Source organism: Vulpes vulpes, chromosome 7 (genome assembly GCF_048418805.1).
Source record: "Vulpes vulpes isolate BD-2025 chromosome 7, VulVul3, whole genome shotgun sequence".
In the NCBI taxonomy this organism is placed as follows: Eukaryota; Metazoa; Chordata; class Mammalia; order Carnivora; family Canidae; genus Vulpes; species Vulpes vulpes.
The window spans coordinates 108,309,233-108,328,016 of record NC_132786.1 but is presented as its reverse complement, the minus strand read 5'-3'; the positions used below and the strand labels follow the sequence as shown (position 1 = coordinate 108,328,016).

Below are 18,784 nucleotides of genomic sequence, written 5' to 3'. Positions count from 1 at the left end.
ACTTAAGTAAATCTACATTCTACAGTGTTATTGCTTATATTACTGCTATTATTGGCAGTAGAAACGTGCAACAATATTCTTCCTTTACGATTTAATTTCAGTTAAACTTAAGGGATTACAAATTACATGGACATATACACGGAGGAGATGAATATATTATTTATGATTCAGTTTGTCAGACTTTAACATTAATGGTAGTTCATCTTGGGACTGGTACATCTCAATCAAATGTAGCTATGGTAAATGACACGGGGATGCCTGAATTGCTAGATTTCCAGAATCTTCTGAAAGGAACTTAAGGTTGGCAGTAAGATCTCACAGGTCATTGTCCTAGAATATATGTGTGGCCTTCTCCTAAACCAGACTGGAAAAAAATATTCTGGGTCTTGTATCCACTGGCATCTCACAGGACAAAGATGGAATATCCAGATAGACCCCCTGAGATTCTACTGCTGTAGGCCTCTTAGAATGGGGTTGTATCCTTCCACGGAGAAGGTTAACCTGCTCTGGCCTCATTATCTGACATGATGAGAGACAGACCCATTTGGGAATGTGTTTGCTGCAACTGTTTTATTTTGGACAGCTTATTTAGTCAACATCCTCTTTTTACCCTCCTGATATTAGATCTATAGATATTGACTTAAAAGTCCACAGGATATGAATATAATAATATATGTATTGTTATATAATAAAAGTAATACAGGAATGCTCAAACATGGAAAAAATACTAAAGAATACAGAATGAGGAAAATGAAAGCTTTTTGTCCAACCTGCTCCCCTAATCCCCATCCCTCCAATTCTATGTCCCTTCCCACAGATCAGCACTGTTAGCAGTTTGGTATATGCCTTTCTAAAGTATATGGTTATAGATATAAATACATATAGATATAGAAATACAAAGGAGACCATTTACTAAGCACTAAAAAACTATATTGGAACTACTTTTCAGGGTTAATCTCAAAACAAGAATATGGATTATCTGTCAAACCCCCTGAGAAATTACTGCCCACCAGAATTTACTCTTTTTTTCCCCCCAGAACACTTCTGATTTAATATATATTCAGTCATGTGGCCATGAGCAGGGAGGAGAGATAAATATAAATACTCTATGGCTAATAAAATATATGCAGAATCCTGTATGTTTAAGGATTAATATAAATTTTTAAATCTTAAGTTAGAGCTAAAGGACAAATGCATCTCAGTAAGTCAAGGAAAGCTGGAAAAAATTATAGAGAAAAAAGGGTTTGGGAGCCTCTGTGAAGGGTAGGAGAGATTTTGACTCTGGTTTGATTAATCAGCAAGTATTTATTATTCACCTATGCTGTGGTAAGCACTGTAGGTGTATAGAAAGATAAGGTATAGTTCCTGCTTCCAAAGGGTTTATCATCAGCTGCGAAATCAGACTGGACAAATAGAATGGAAGCAAAAAGCTTGCACAAGAGCTTGAACTTGATAAAGTAATAGATAACAGACAACCTCACAAGGTTTCTGCATGAAGGAGTGATACAAAAAAAGCAAATTAAAAGAATATGTCTTTGGAGTGCCTGGGTGGCTCAGTAAGTTAAGCATCCAACTCTTAGTTTTGGGTCAGGTCATGATCTCCGTGTTGTGAGATCGAGCCCCACTTTGGGTTCCACACTTTGGACATGGAGCCAGCTTAAGATTCCCTCTCTCTCCCCCTCTGCCCCTTCCCCCATCCCTCTCTTTCTCTCCTTCAGAAGGAAGGAAGGAAGGAAGGAAGGAAGGAAGGAAGGAAGGAAGGAAGGAGAAAGAAAAGAAAGAAAGAAAGAAAGAAAGAAAGAAAGAAAGAAAGAAAGAAAGAAGAAAAAGGTGTCGCCACTCCTTTCCATCCCTTCATTTCCTTTCTGTCACTACTGCCCTAGCTCTGACTTTTATGACCTTGCCTATTGCAATGAACTTGTGTCCAGCATTCAACCATCTCAACATCCTACTCCCTCCCAGGCCATCTTACACTCAGCCACAAGAAAGAGTTTCTAAATGTGCAGGAGAGCCCCTATCTGCTCAAAAGTCAAACATGTCTCCCCTTTGACCACTAAATAGTCTGAGCTTTTTAGTGCAAAATTCAAGACCCTCCTGTAAATTATGTTAGTCTCCTTCCAGACTTGTCTCCCATTCCCTAATACAAACCTATTATTCCACTGAAATTGAACTACTTACCATTCCCCCAAACCCCTTCCGTGCTGTCCTCATGTGATCCTCCACCCTTACCCTATCTCCAGAGAAAAGCAGAGTCAGGGAAAACAGCTAGGAAATCCAGGTGTGAGCTGATGTCACCAGGGAGAAGATAGTGAGTGTGAGAATGCAGAGGATGGCTGATGGCAGCAGATCTTCCTGACTGATTGGACACAGGGTTTGAAAGAAAGAGATGAGTCAAAGGTAACTCATTTTAGGCTTTAGGAAGCAAACCAATTCCTTCTCCATAACTGCTTATTCCACATCCTTGCAGTTGTTGGAAGTTTGTTTATTTCATACTGCCTGTGTAACCTGGGACCACAAATAATTAATGATTTATCTATATTTTAGGTCACTAATATTTATTTTTAAAAAATAATACAGGCATAGCAAAATACTTTGGGAGCTAGAAGTCTTCAAGACACTCTCTAAAATATTATTGTGGGATTAAATATGCCTCATTTCACATAAACTTTGTGCACTTAATAGAATCTTTCATTTCATTACCAGTGTGGTTTGGAGTATAAGGCTTATGAGACTATCTCGTGAAAACAAAAGTGAGAAATTCAGCTGGATCTGTTAACAGCTGGAGCCAAGCACTTCAGTGAGCTCAGGGCTTGGATTTCTCTAGCTCCATTCTCTCCTTAGGTGTGGTCTTTCTTCTCAGTCACTCAGATCACCTGCCTCCTCTTCCCATTCCATCTGACACCAGCTCCAAGAGCCACAAGCCATAGTCTAGGCGCCCAGTGAAGAGCCTCACCTTCCCAGACCCAAGTTCAAGTTCTCAGGAAAGAAAATTAGCACGAAAAGCACAACCCTGTAATCCCTGATCAGTGCTTCCTTCTAGAAGGAAAATCTACTAAGAAGACAGACCACAGGAGGGCACATGATGTGATAAGCACTGGGTATTATACAAAAATGACAAATTATTGAACACTACATCTGGAACTAATAATGTACTATATGTTGACTAATTGAATTTAAATTAGGAAAAAAAAAGAAGACAACAGACTACAACTGGGAAGTTGTTTGGTAAACATAGACTCACACTTCAGCCTCTCAGCAGGTGCAGTCTTCTCTACCATAAATAGCACCCTCAATCAGTCCTCTTCTCTCTCACTTCACTCCCGCAACCTCAGTCCAAGGCCACCATCCACTTTTGTCAAGACTTATGTAATAGCTTCTTGATGTGTCTCTTAACTCTTAATTTAATTCCCCGTTGGGATCGATTCTCTGCTCAGCATCCACAATTATCCTATCGACGAGCACATGATATCACATCTCTGCCTAAAACACCCTAATCAATTTTTATCTCTTATAATAAAACTCTGGGATCCCTGGGTGGCTTAGTGGTTTAGTGCTTGCCTTTAGCCTGGGGCGTGATCCTGGAGTCCTGGGATCGAGTCCCACATCAGGCTTCCTGCATGGAGCCTGCTTCTCCCTCTCCCTCTGCCTCTCTCTCTCTCTCTCTCTCTCATAAATAAATAAATAAAATATTTAAAAAATAAAATAAAATAAAAAATAAAACTCTTAGCATGGCCTTCAAGGTGTTGCATGAGCTGGGCTTTGCAGCCTCAGCCTCATCTCCCACCACTCTCCCTCTTATTCCTTCCTTTCTAACCACCTGATCTATGGTTCCTCAAACATGCTCAACTCTTGTCTGGAGCCTTCTCAGGTGGATTTATTTTCCTAGTGGAAGAAAATGCATTGATCACTGAACACACATACCTTGTTTATTTATTTATTTATTTATTTTTTACAGCTCTCATTGTATATCAACTAATTGGCATTCTGATGTGTACACCTATCTCTTATGAATCTGGCTACTGTGTATCTACTCCCAGAGTCAAGATTAAATTTCCTAGCCCACAGAGCTAAGAATGAGAACCAGTCCCTATCTGTCCCACTAAAGTACTAAATGGCCCTAAATGGCCTTGCCAAAGCAGCCAGCTTGGCCTTGCTCATGAGACACATAGCCTTCTTATTATACAACTTGTGAAACTTTCCATAATGTGCAGATGTTTCGGCTTGGAGTATACTTTTTAAAATGATAATGCTAAAATCAATTACAGCAATAGTATTCAAAGTGGATAGAAACAAAATTCTATTTTTATTTTTATTTTTTTTTAAATTTTTTTTTTTTTAATTTATGATAGTCACACACAGAGAGAGAGAGAGAGAGGCAGAGACACAGGCAGAGGGAGAAGCAGGCTCCATGCAGGGAGCCTGATGTGGGATTTGATCCCGGGTCTCCAGGATCGCGCCCTGGGCCAAAGGCAGGCACTAAACCGCTGCGCCACCCAGGGATCCCTATTTTTATTTTTAAACTAAAAAATTAGAATTTTGCTTTGAAATCCTTCACTACATTTAGTAAATATACTTAAATCTTAAAAGAAGAATTTCGCTTTATTATGACACTAGAACTCATAGTCAGGGAGATGTTACCTGTCTCATGAGAGGTGAGGTATCCTGGGGAAGAGTGGGAGTGCCCCTTTGAGGAGAGGGTGCTGGGGACACCTTCATTCATTTACTTTCCATGTCTTGTGATTTACTGCAACTTACTGGTAGATTTACAGAGAACTAACTAATTCTCACAAAAAAAGATTTCTATGAAAAAACTGGACTAAAGCTCTTACTAAACTTGCAAGCACAAGGCAGCTGGGTGGCTCAGTTGGTTAAGTGCTTGACTTTTGATTTCGACTCAGATCATGATCTCAGAATCATGATATCAAGACCCATGTCGGGCTCTGCACTCAGCAGGGAGTCTACTTGAGATTCTCTGCCTCTCCCTCTGCCCCTCCCTACTTGCACATGCATATGCACACGCTTGCTCTCAAATAAGTAAATAAATAAAATCTTTAAAAAATAAAATGACAAGCACAAGAAAAGAAAAAAAGAGACGAAGGTCACATTTCTGACTTCTGATATAGGCTCTTTTATCACTTACATTCTGGTATAAAAATAACGGTAAGCTACTATAATCCAACAAGGTCAGTCAAAAAATGGAAATTTGCAAGAAGACTATTTGAAATATGGATTTCTATCCACTATTATTTATAATTAATTTGACCCTACATGTATGTTTGCATTATCATGTCAGTTAAAACACTTATTTTTAATTTGCCATTTTGAAGGTAGAATACTATATACATAGTGTATGAATGTGTGTTCACAAATTTTAATGATTCAATAAAAAATTTAAAGACCACTAGACTGAATAATGGCGCTTGGGAGAAATCTGACCTCTAACTTATTATCAAGTGACTGAAAGCTAGAATTATTATTTTTTTAAAGATTGTATTTATTTATTCATGAGAGACACAGAAGAGAGAGGCAGAGACATATGCAGAGAGAGAAGCAAGCTCCATTCAGGGAGGCTGACGCGGGACTCAATCCCAGGACCAAGGATCACGACCTGAGCTTCCCAGGTGCCCCAAAAGCTAGAATTATTATGAAATAATATCCTTACAGATAAGGTAGAGATTGTACTAGAAAGTGGGCTACCTAGGGCACCAGCGCTTTACAGTTTGAGAAATTTGGTAGTCAGTACCCAGGAATGATTGTAGAATCAGGAGGGTTTGGCTGTTAAACTAGCTTGCCATTGCTAGCTACAACCTGGGGCAAATGAGTTAACCTACTGCATCTCAGTTTCTTCAACTGTAAAATGAGAATAAAATTAGTACTTTCTGCATAAGGTTATTTTTGGGATTAAATGAGTTAATATTTATGAGTTTAAATTGGTGCCTGGTGTTTGGTAAGTGCTCAGTGAATATTTACTAAATATTAAGCTTTGATTAAATTTGGAACAAAAACCCTTGCTATCTACTGCCTTGGCCAACAGGGGTCAGTACACAGCAATTTACATGGGGAAGCTAAATAAAATGCTTGATGAGTATAAGAAACGATTTTCAGTTTGAGGAAAACTTAGTGCTTCAGAAAATTTTTGTAAAATGGTGTTAAAAGAAATCAGTAACCATAAAAGTAAGCAATTAGTGAGAAACATAGGAAGAGGAAAAAAAAGTCAAAGACCTTAGAAAATAATTCAATAATAAATACATTTAAAATGTCTAAAAGCGATTGAAAATGCAGAAGGACATTTTAAGTGGGAATGTCCCAAAGCAGAGGCCTTAAAAATTCATGGTGCCGTAGAGCGCTGTCTTGCCAAGAAGAACAGCTTGCTCAATGGCTCAATGAAGTAACCAAGTATGTATTTCAAGTTCTACTTGAAGACTACTCTGATGTCTGAGGGTTGGGAAAAGGCATGAGCCTTCCTATTTTTCCAATTACCTAACAGTGTTATTGCCTATTGAGTGCTCACTGTATGCCAAGTGCTGTACACACATCACCATATTTCTCTTCTGACTTTTTTTTTTTAAGATTTTATTTATTTATTCATGAGAGACACACAGAGAGAGACAGAGACAGGCAGAGGAAGAAGCAGGCTCCACATGGGGAGCCCAATGTGGGACTTGATCCCGGGTCTCCAGGATCACGCCCTGGGCTGAAAGCAGATGCTCAACCGCCGAGCCACCCAGGCGTCCCTTTTTTCTGACTTTTTAACATGAAAATGGTCAAATATATAGAATAGATAGAATAATAAAATGAACATCCATATACACATCCATCAATTGAACATTTAACACTTTCCATATTTTAATTTTTCTAAATTATTTTAAGATACAGATATAAAACATTTTATCCTTAAATACATTAATATGTATATCTAAAAGAGAGACATTTTTCTACATAAGCACAATGCTATTGTCATACCTTATAAAAAAGCCATTGTTTAATATCATCTCATGCCCTGGTTTGTATGCAGATTTAATTGTCCCCAAAATATCTTTTATATCTGGTTTATTGAACCAGAACCAAGGACAAGCCATTGCACATAGTTACTATGTCTCTTAAATTTATTTTAATCTAGAACACTCTGCCCTCAGTCTTTTTTTTTTTTTTTTTTTGTAATTACAGGGACTCAATTTAAGAGACAGCCATTTGTTCTACAGGATGTCCCACCATTTGTTCAGAATTTTTCTTATGGTTTCCTCTCAGTATCATTTTATTCTTTTACCCTTGTTGTTCCTGCTTGAGCTTGATTATATAGAAGTGAAAGAGTTTGGGAAACAATGCTTCACAGACAATACTAGTGCTTCATATTGTATCACATCAGGACACACATAATGTCGGGTTGGTCCACTTTTAGTGATTATAAGATCAATCTAGGTTAAAGTGGGAGGAACCAGATTCCTTCATTGTCATTATGTTTTTCTTCGCACCACAGCTAGCAATCCCTGGGGCTTAATTTGGCCCTAGGTGAATATTCTTTTCCCCATCACCCTGTCACCAAATGGTTTCATTGATGATCCTGGCGTGAATCAGTGATTTCATTAGGGGCTACAAATTGGTGATTTTTTCCAATTCTATCATTCATCTTACATTATTTAACTGGCATACGTTTGTAAAGAGAACTGTTTCCTCATTAGCTGGGACTATTTGGTTACCCTGAAATACAGCTGCAAGTAGAAGGGCAAGATAAATGTTTATTTTCTTAGATTACCACTTTTCAGAGTAAAGAGTTTCTGTAATAGTCACCATGGCAAATGAGGCTTTAAACTTTTTTTTTAAATATATTTGGTTTACTCTTCTGGTGGGGCTTTTATGTCTGACATTCTCAATCAATTGCAGTCATTATTTTTGGTGCTCAAGTTGTTCTAATTTTGGCCAGTGGGCATTCCTTCAAGTTGGCTCCCATGTCATTTTGGAAGGACCTTGTTTGTCTTGGATACTTCCAGACTTTACTGTCACAAGATGTCCCAGGCACTCCTATTCGTTCTCAGTTTTTGACCCCGCAGAAACCATTTCTCCAAAGAGCCCTGGGACCTTTTAGTGGAGAGTGGTATTTAGAGATCAAAATCTGGGCACCAGGGCGCCTGGGTGGCTCAGTGGTTGAGCGGCTGCCTTTGGCTGGGGCCCTGGGGTCCTGGGATCGAGTCCCGCATCAGGCCCCCTGCATGGAGCCTGCTTCTCCCTCTGCCTGTGTCTCTGCCTCTCTCTGTGTCTCTCATGAAAAAGTAAAATACACCCCTCCCCCCCCCCAAAAAAAAAATTGGGTGCAAAGGAAAACCATTGCCCTGAGTTCAAATTAATATTTTCATTTCAAAGTTAACAAATATAAGGTTTTACTTCTCGTTTTTACCCTTTCATATCTTATCTTACCCTGGAGTTTTTGCACCTAATAACATGAACAAAATCATTCTTTAAATACTTAAAGCAACCCTGTGAGATAGGGGATCACAAGCTGTATAGCATGCGATCGTGATTTACGTGCAAGTCGCTATTTTACAAGGAGGAAACAGACAAGAGGTGCCCAGGTTTACGCGGGGCAGTAAAGGGCAGCGTCGGGATTTGAACCCCGCACGCTAGTTCCGTCCAGGAAGGGAGTCCCGGACATTCCGAGGGGCTTCTCCGCGGAAGTGATCAGGGCCGGGGATGCAGGGACCAGCATGTGGGGGGACAGCCCGCCGTGGCCGAACCGGGAGCTCCAGGGGGCCACACCTGCCCCACCTGAAGGGGAGAAACCCCGGTCCGCACCCGCGCAGCGCAACCCCCAAAACCGAACCCACCGGACCCGACCGGCCTCTCCGAAGCGCCCGCCCACCCGCCAATCACAGGGAGCCTCGGGTATCTGGGCGGGACAATAGAGGAGCACGTCCAATGAGGAATCGGCTCCCGGTCGCCTCAGGACTGAGCCTTTCAGAGTCCTAACAGGAGAGTGGATAGGAGGTGGCGGGCTTGGCCAATCATCGGGGGGGTAACGCTATAGTTGGGACCGACAGCCAATCAGAAGAGCGGTCGCATCCGGCTCGCCCGGCCCACGCTTCCCGCCTTTCGGCTCCCTCCCGAGGCGCCGGCTGGCTGGCGGCGGGAGTTGCGGCGCTCGCAGGCGGTGTCCTCGCCGTGGTGCCGGCGCCCCGGGCCGCGGTGTGCGGCGCGCCATGGCGGACTCGGGCTGTGAGGACCCGCAGGGCCAGGACGGGGAGAGTTTTCTGTACTTCGCCTACGGTAGCAATCTGCTGACCGAGCGGATCCACCTCCGAAACCCGTCGGCCGCGTTCTGCTGCGTGGCCCGCCTGCAGGTCAGTGCTGCCCGCCCCGCCGCCGACGGGGCCGCGTTCCGAGGAGTCGCCTTCCCGGGGCCGGGCGCAGCCTGCTGCGGGGGCACGTCGGGGCGCCCCGCGGGGTCGGCGGCCCTCCCCGGGACGCTGGGCCTGGACGTGGCCGACGTGGGGCGCGCGCACAGCCTCCCCGCCTCGGTTCCTCCCCACGTCTGTGCCCCCAGTCGGGGACGGGTCGGTAGGAGGGGCTGTGCCCGGCTACGTCGGGGGCTGCTCGTCGGGGGCTGCTCGCACCGCAGCCCACCTGGGTGAGGGCGCTGCTCTGCGGGGAGCCTGGGACTCTCGTCTCGGCGTCGGAGTTCCCGCCGCTGTTGGGCGTAGACATCGCTGAAATGAATAAAATCTAAAAAAAAAAAAAAAAAGTTGGGCAGCCCCAGTGCCTCAGCAGTTAAGCACCACCTTCAGCCCAGGGCGTGATCCTGGGGACCCGGGATCAAGTTCCACGTCGGGCTCCCTGCGTAGAGCCTGCTTCTCCCTCTGCCTGGGTCTCTGCCTCTCTCTCTCTCTCTCTCTCTCTCTCATGAATAAATAAGTAACTTTTTTTTTTTAAAGTTAAAAAAAAAATTGCTCTGCGGTACAACCAGTTCATTTCTTCGGATTTTCTTCCCTGCAGATAACAAAAGTTGATAAAGTTGGCTCCTTTGAGGACCTCCAGGTCAATGAGAGGGACACCCCAAAACAGATTATGTACGAAATCTTTTGACATTGTTGAATTAGACAAACACGGTCTCTGCTGTCGTTGTCCGGGTTTCTTAGTTGCAAGCAACAGAAAGTGGCTGATGTCAGCAGAAAAAAAGAGTCTGTTTGAAAGGCTGTTGGAGGACTCACAGAATGACCAGGAAGGTAGGACCACAGAGCTGACCAAACAGGCCAGGCAGGCAGAGGAGGGGTTCGTTGTTGAGTCAGTGGATGGAGCCTGGGACCCTTGATCTCAGGGTTGTGAGGTCAAGCCCCACTTTGGATATGGAGATATGGAGCCTACTTTAAAAACGAAAATGAAGAACAGGCAGGCATAAAGGGGAGCACAGCAACCGTAACAGCCAGTGTCACAGATAGAACTAGCTCAGGGGGCCGCTGGTGCACCGCTGCTGAACTTGATGAGTGTGGACACTGCGTTGTGCGTCACTGACCCCGCCTGCTCTGGACCTTACCTGCTACTGTCACAGCTCAGGGCAGTTCCTGAAAACTAGATGCGTCCTCCACCTCTAGGGGGTCATTTCCGCGGTTCTTGGGCACTAGCACTGGCTTCTAATTCAGAGTCCCAGGTGAGTGTCCTGATTGGCTAACTTGGCCATGTGCCCATGCCCTGACTGCAAGCAAACCTGGGAGAAGCAACTGCTGGCATTTGAAGCCTCAAAAATGGGAGTTGTGCTCTAGCACTTTCTAACCCCCAGACTCCTGAGGGCGGAGGTTGCCCAACTGTGGGAAATAAGTTCAGATGCTTATAGTTGGGACAAGTGGAAGAGCTATCAAGCAAATGATTATTCAGTTACGGATATGGTGAGTTTAAAGAGGAGACAGGGATCCCTGGGTGGCACAGCGGTTTGGCGCCTGCCTTTGGCCCAGGGCGCGATCCTGGAGACCCGGGATCGAATCCCACATCAGGCTCCCGGTGCATGGAGCCTGCTTCTCCCTCTGCCTATGTCTCTGCCTCTCTCTCTCTCTCTCTGACTATCATAAATAAATAAAAATTAAAAAAATAAAAAAAAAAAAGAGGAGACATGTTGTACCTTCCTCTGAATTTTTCTGTGAACCTAAAACTGCTATAAAAAAGTGAAGTCTTTGGGATCCCTGGGTGGCGCAGTGGTTTGGTGCTTGCCTTTGGCCCAGGGCGCGATCCTGGAGATCCGGGATCGAATCCCACATTAGGTTCCCGGTGCATGGAGCCTGTTTCTCCCTCTGCCTATGTCTCTGCCTCTATCTCTGTCTCTCTGTGACTATCATAAATAAATTTAAAAAAAAATTAAAAAAAAAAAAAGTGAAGTCTTTAAAAAAGAAAGGGGGGGGTGGTGCAGCCCCAGTGGCCCAGCGGTTTGGCGCCGCCTTGGGCCTACGGTGTGATCCTGGAGACCCAAGATCAAGTCCCATGTCGGGCTCCCTGCATGGAGCCTCTTCTCTCCCTCTCCCTCTCCCTCTCCCTCTGCCTGTGTCTCTGCCTCTCTCACTCTGTGTTTGTCTCTCATTAATAAATAAATAAAATCTTAAAAAAAAAAAAACCTACAAGATACTATGGGAATGTATGACTTGGGGTCCTGACCTAAGAGCTTAGTAAAGCTCTTCCTGAAAATATGACTTTTACGCAGAGACTTGAATGATTGGGCAGGGGGAGACCAAGAAAAGAGAAGGAACAGCATGTACGAATGACCTCAGGAAAGAAGAAGCTGGATCATCCAGCTGCTATGGCTGGAGTTTAATGTGTGAGGAGGATATAGCATGGCAACTAGAGAGGTAGAGAAGTACCACATGTTACAGGGCCATAGAGGCCAAAGAAGACTTTGGTCTTTATCTTGTGAGCAATGAAAAGATCCATTGCAGAATTTAAGCAAATGAAAGATGAAATTTACAACCTCAAAGCTCATTCTGGTTGCTATGGAAAATGGATTGGAAAGGGAGACAGCAGTGGTTGTAGGGAGCCCAGTTAGAAAGCTTTTGTAGCAATGCATGCTAAGGATAATGGTACCTTGAACTGATAGCAGCGGAGGGTAAATGGGCTAGAGAGAGATTTAGGAGATACCAGTGTTAGGCCTTGGTGATTGATTGTGAAGGGAGGAAGAGATAACAGAGGTGACTAAGGTTTTTGATGCGATAGGGTAGATGATGGTGTATTTGTAAAGAGAAGAGGAGAATTAGTTTTTGAACATACTGAGTTGGAGATGCTTGTCGTACATCCAAGTGAGCAGTGAAATATTTCATTTCACTAAATATAGCATTTATTAACTATTCACTGTGTGGTAGGCCCTGTTCTAAGCACTTCTGAAGTTTAGAAGAGAGATCTGGGTTGAATTAAAACACGATTGGAATATTGGATGGTATTTAAAGTCATTGGAGCGGATAGACTGTCTTGAACAAATTGCTGATGAACAGGGAAAAGGACCTAAACTGAGCCCTTAGCCACTCTACCATTTAAAGGCCAGGTATGGAGGAAGAGTTAGCAAAGGGAATTAAGATCAGGGAACAGTCTGAAAGTCAGGAAGGAGACAGAACAAGACAGGGTGGTTAACTATGTTAGAAGCAGCCAAAATGTGGAGCAAGCAGAGGAATGAAAATTGTCTATTGGATTTAGCAGTGGACAGCCAGTACCTAATGTGGTTGTGACTTTTTATCCGCTCTCCTGATGTCCTGACAGGGCTACTTGGTCCAGTATACCAATTGAAGAAGATACTGGTCACTCATACCAACCTTTCTTCTGAAACGTCTGACATTTCTAAGAAAATAAAGGTGACAGGGATAAAATATAAACCTTAGATTCAGTATCTAGTCCAGCCTTTTATTATTAAGGAAACTAAGCTCTGGAGAGATGAAAAGAAATTTTCTATACCAAACAGCCAAATAAGGGTTTTTAATCTTTCCCAGTACTCTCTGCTCTGATTACCCATCTCTATAGGGAATCGGCCCAACTGGAAACCTGGCTCCACTACCCATTAGTTGTGAGACCTTGGGCAAGTTGCTTAATCTTTAGAAGCCACAGTTTTTCTTACTGATAAATGGGTATAATAAGGTTGTTGGCAGGATAAAAATGAGAGTCCATATAAAGCTCATAGTGTAATTATAGCACTAGTAACGTACTAGTGTTAGCTGCTCTTAAGCTTATTATAGATATAATTCATGAATGTTAAATTACTGTTAGTAAGTATACAAATCACCGTCAAATGCCAGCTCCTTGAGGGCAGACATGGTGATAGATGCTAGTAGGATACTCTCTACATACATAAAAGTAGGTTATAAGCCCTATGTAGCTACCGAGACTCAACAATTATATATACTATGGTTGCCTATAAGTTAAAATCTATGTGTATGTAGGTAGACTGGTCAAAAATGAAAATAGTTATGTTAAGGCATTGGAATTACAAGAGTTTTTTAAACCTTTAAACCTGTTTATGGTAAGATGTATACATATTATATATGTAGTGTACATTTCACTTTTAAAGAAGAATATGAAAAAATACAGTCCTTGAGATCTGGGTCCTTGTTTTATCTTTGTATTTTTTATGGTTCCTTATGCAGAGAAGGAACTCAAAGTTTATGTTTTAATTGCATGGAGTTCAGGGTAATGTTTTTTTTTATTTTAAGGAAGGAAATTTGGGTTTAAGTGGATATTGATTATATCATTTTGGTTTCCTTTGTAGGATTTTAAGCTTGACTTTGGCAATTCCCAAGGCAAAACAAGTGAAACTTGGCATGGAGGTATAGCCACCATTTTTCAAAGTCCTGGAGATGAAGTATGGGGAGTAGTATGGAAAATGAACAAAAGCAATTTAAGTTCTCTGGATAAGTAGGTGGCTTCTAATTATAAGTTAAATAATAACTAATTCAGAAAGTGGATCATATGCAAAGATGTGTATATATGTGTTGGTTTTTCAAAACCATATACTATGTTCTTTACACTTTAGAGTTAACATAAAAGTTATAATGTGCACATCCTAAAAAGAAAAGCCTAGTGGCCTCTGACTGACTCAGTCCATAGAGCATGCAACTCTTGATCTCAGGGTTGTCAGTTCAAGCCCTATGTTGGGTGTAGAGCCTACATTAAAAAAGAAAAAGAAAATGCCTAGAAGGCTCACATATTTTGATTGAGATTTGAGGGGACGTTTATAATCTCTAATGCAAAAAATGGAAGTCCTTATTTTTGTTCTATTTATCTTTTATAAAAGATCTTTGTAGTTTCATATTGTGAAAATGCCTAAAGATATTTGTAATTGTTGCATCTTTTTATTGGTTTCAAAAGCAGTTCAATTTTTATTAGAGTCACTTTTTTAAAAAGTAATTCTTTAAGGCTGCAGTGGAGTCAGCAAAAAAGGAATAACTTGTGAAAACTTTGACAACATACTAGAAATGTTTTTGATACTTTTTACAACTAGAACTCTCAAGAGTTGTGTGACAGAACATGTATACAAAGAAAGTTGGCAGAAAGGAGTAGGACTTTAGAAGAACACATTATCTGATATGCTTGATACCTTAATGTCACTGGTGAATGAGAATGAGCCCTTCCTTCTACTTTTCTTTGGATGAATATTGTTGTCAGAACACAGTCGTTTTTTATAGCCTAGATGGCAATGTTGAAGGGTATAAAGATTGAAATAACTATATTCAAGCATGTGCTTAGATAGGATAAATATAGAGGTCTGTTAGAAGTATACCAAGTAATACTAAGAGGCTTTCCAATTGAAATACTAAGTTTACTTTTGTTGTAGTAGTATTTATAATATGTTCTGCATATCCCAAAATACGTAGGGAGCAAGTACCTCCATATATAGGTAAATTTTTAATCCAGTAAACTAACTTGGTTAAGTCAAATATGGTTAAAATGTGGCTGTTCTGGTTTCAGGCAAGAAGGGGTTAAAAGCGGGACGTATGTTCCAATAGAAGTTGATGTTTATACTCAAGAAGGAAAAGAAATAACCTGTCGAAGTTATCAGATGAAAAATTATGAGAGTGCTCCCCCATCTCCCCAGTATAAAAAGGTAAACTACTTGCAAAGACTTTTGGTGATTCCTTTTTATTTTTCAATGAGCTAAACTAAAAAAGATCTTGTTTTAAAAAGACTTTGTATGCATTAAATTCTACCTGAATACTTCATTCTTTTTTTGCCTGTCCTACCCCTGTGGACACTTCATTTTAATCAAAATGTTTTTAATGCAAAGGTGATAGTTATTTACCTGACTTGCAAATTGAAAAATGTTCAGATTTATTTGTAATGAAAGAACCATGTTCCTAAACCACATTTATTTTTAAAAACTTTGGAAATATATAAAGCCATAATTCCAGGTGTGTGTTTTCTTTCCTCAAGTAGAAAATAACATATATGCGTGTATTTTTAGTGGATTTATTCTGTACATAGGCTTTTGTAATCATTTTTTTTTCCTCCACAAAAGAATATTTCATAGTAGTAAGATTCATTTTTATGGAGAAAAAATATATTTCCTATTGCTGAAATGTTTTCCATCCTAAAATGGAGGGAAAAAAAGTCATCTTGTCTTTCAGAACCAGAGAAACCACTCCCACAAGCATAGGAGAAGAATGTGGGATAGAAACCCCAACATCCCTTTTTAGAAACCTAAACTTAGGTACTTGTGGAAGGCCTAATCAGGACATAGCGCCTGGAGTGGATGACCAGTTCCTGGGCTAATCTGGAATTTTCTAGTATGGAGCCTAGAAGAAGTAAACTGCTATGAATCTGAGAAGTACCCACTAAGCATAGTTGTCATTTATTACCTCAGTTCTAATTCAGAGGCAGAGTAGACTCAGATTAAACTAAAACTGCTCCCTGAAAACTTTAATTTTTTTTAAAGAATGGTGTTTTTTCTTAATAGATCATGTGAATTCTATACAAAAAGTTTTTGTCATAAAATAAAAATGTTTTAAATTAGAATGAGTAGAATCAAAAACAAAAGAAGTAACATGTTAGCAAGAATGTGGAGAAAAAGAAACCCTGATGTGCTGCTTGTGGGAATGCAAACTGGTACAGCCACTGTGGAAAACAGTATAGGGGTTCCTCAAAAAATTAAAAATAGCATTATCATTTGATCCAGTAATTCTGATACTGGGTATTTACCCAAAGAAAATGAAAACATTAATTTGAAAAGATATATGCACCCCTGTGTTTACCGCAGCATTATTTACAATAACCAAGATATGGAAGCAACCCAAGTGTCCATCCATAGTTATGGATAAATAAGACATGGTGTGTGTGGGTATACACACATACACACACACACACACATACACACATACAATGGAATATCACTCAGCCATAAAAAAGAAAAAATGAGATCTTGCTATTTACAGCAACACAGCTGGACCTAGAAGGTATTATGGTAAATGAAATAAGTCGGACAGAAAGACAAATACTATATGATTTCATTCATACTTGGAATTTATGAGCAAACAAATGAACAGACAAAAAAAATAGACTCTTAAATACAGAGAACAAACTGGTGGTTACCTTAGGGGAGGTGGGTAGGGGAATGAAATAGGCGAAAGAGGTTAAGAGCATACTTACTATGATGAACACTGAGTAATGTAAAGAATTCTTGAGTCCTTATATTGTATACCTGAAACTAATATAACACTATATGTTCTACTTCAGTTTTTAAAAACATCTGAATATGTTATTGAGTAGAATTGATACTCCCATAAGGATGTATCTTGTGACTTTGAAAACTCCCTGCACATTCATGCTCATTGTGAGAGCAATGACTGTCTATATTTTGTTCTATAATTGTTTATTCTAGAGTTATCTGAAAGCTAATATTTTGTACTTTGATACTGCACATGAAGCTGTGGTCTATTTAATTATGTTCCCAACTAAAAGGTATTTCTTATTTATTTTAACCATTTCTAGGTCATTTGCCTAGGTGCAAAAGAAAACGGTTTGCCACTGGAGTATCAAAAGAAGTTAAATGCAATAGAACCAAATGACTACAAAGGAGAAGTCTCAGAAGAAATTGAAGACATTATCAAAAAGGGAGAAATAAAAACTCGTTAGGACCTAATAGAATATATCTACAGATATTTTCTATATGTGCTAATATATTTTTAACATTTAGAACAGAGATTTGAGATATCTCTATGTTTAATATATTTTCAGCAGTGCTCTGAAGGGGTGTCTTACTTAGGTGATTCTTTGTTTTCAGATTATAAAAAGAAACTAGGTTAGAAATTAGATAATTGAAAAGGATGCCATGAGGCACTGGAATGCATGACAAGTGGATATGGGTACTCCATCTATGAATACTTAAAAGTTATTTTCTGGAGTTGAACGTGTTCTTGCTCTGTGACAAAGGAGAGATTTGCAACTTAACGATCGTGCGGGTGAATTGCTCTGCTCTTGGATTTTTAAAATCAGTTTAATAAGAGCAAGGAAACTGCAGAGACAGTTGATAATTTTTTTTTAATTTAAAAATGGTATACTGTTCTTAGAGAAATAAATGTATTTGTGGTTTAACCTATATTCTTTCTAAAGTACTATATTTCACTTTGTTAGAGACTCCTATCATCACACATACTGGGTATGGTGTTGGCTGTACAGATTATGAGGGATTATGAGGAGAAAAACATTTTACGGAAGCTCCAATTTGACTCTTGGCTTCTTGAATTTACTGAACAAATGAAGAAAGAAGAGTCATGAATAAAACAGCACTGATTATCAAAAACTCAGGTCTCTGGAGTTAGACTTTTGAAATAGGTTATTGGAATGAAGTGAGCTAGCTGCAGAAACATAAAGATTTGGTTTATTCTCTTGGGAAAAATAACCAAAGAATTTTTCAGCTACAGCTTTTATAGTGGGACTGAACCATAGACTTCAGGTTAGATCATGTTTTATAGCTGGTATACCTCACTGTTTTCAAGTATACTCTGTAATATTCTAGTTTTCATCAGTTCCTAACTCCTCCCAAGAAGACTGAGTTTGTCAGTACCCAGAACTCAGTTACAGTAATATAGTGAACAAGGCTTAGTTTTGGTGTAAAAACAATATTCTCATAATCTATCTCATCCACCTAAAATGACAACTTTCATTAAGGAATTTAAAACACTAACAATAAAGACTTCATGTCTGGCCTTTGAACGTAAATCTGGTAATTATGAAATACATTGTTTTTCCAGTTTTCAAGGTAGTACTACCAAATGTCCTATGCAGGGGTTTGCATTTCCTCCAGTGATTTTGGCCCTCTAACCACAATACCACCAGCTCCTGCATAAAACTCTAACAAACAGTTTTTGAAAAGCATTTCTGGGCTTGCAGAAAAATGAGGAATACCTTCAAGTTGTACCAATCCTTTTCTCACAAAAAGAAGATAAAGTATTTTCTAGCACTGGTAAAGAAGTGAAGCTAACAACTTTGGGTACAAATGCCAATAATAGCCCTGGAATTTGTCTACTAACCCTTGAGCAATCCTGCTGCAGGACAGGAAAACAACCTGAGAATTCTATATGAAACTAGGACCCATGGGATCCCTGGGTGGCGCAGCGGTTTGGCGCCTGCCTTTGGCCCAGGGCGTGATCCTAGAGACCCGGGATCGAGTCCCACGTCGGGTTCCCAGTGCATGGAGCCTGCTTCTCCCTCTGCCTGTGTCTCTGCCTCTCTCTCTCTCTCTCATGAATAAATAATTTTAAAAAATTTAAAAAAAAAAAAAGAAAGGAACTAGGACCCTTGAAGAGAATTAAAATGATCTCTAGTAAGCCTCGTGGCTTCC

At 40.5% G+C, this 18,784-nt stretch overlaps 1 protein-coding gene across 1 annotated transcript; it reads left to right on the top strand.

Moving 5' to 3' along the window:
• Positions 1-9,070: 9,070 nt before the first annotated feature.
• Positions 9,071-17,539, top strand: GGCT (gamma-glutamylcyclotransferase). The gene is made up of 4 exons (XM_026019124.2): positions 9,071-9,332; positions 13,718-13,863; positions 14,917-15,052; positions 16,933-17,539. Exons 1-4 carry the CDS (start codon positions 9,192-9,194, stop codon positions 17,074-17,076), a joined length of 567 nt encoding a protein of 188 aa, XP_025874909.1. The 5' UTR covers positions 9,071-9,191; the 3' UTR covers positions 17,077-17,539.
• The last annotated feature ends 1,245 nt before the right edge of the window (positions 17,540-18,784 follow it).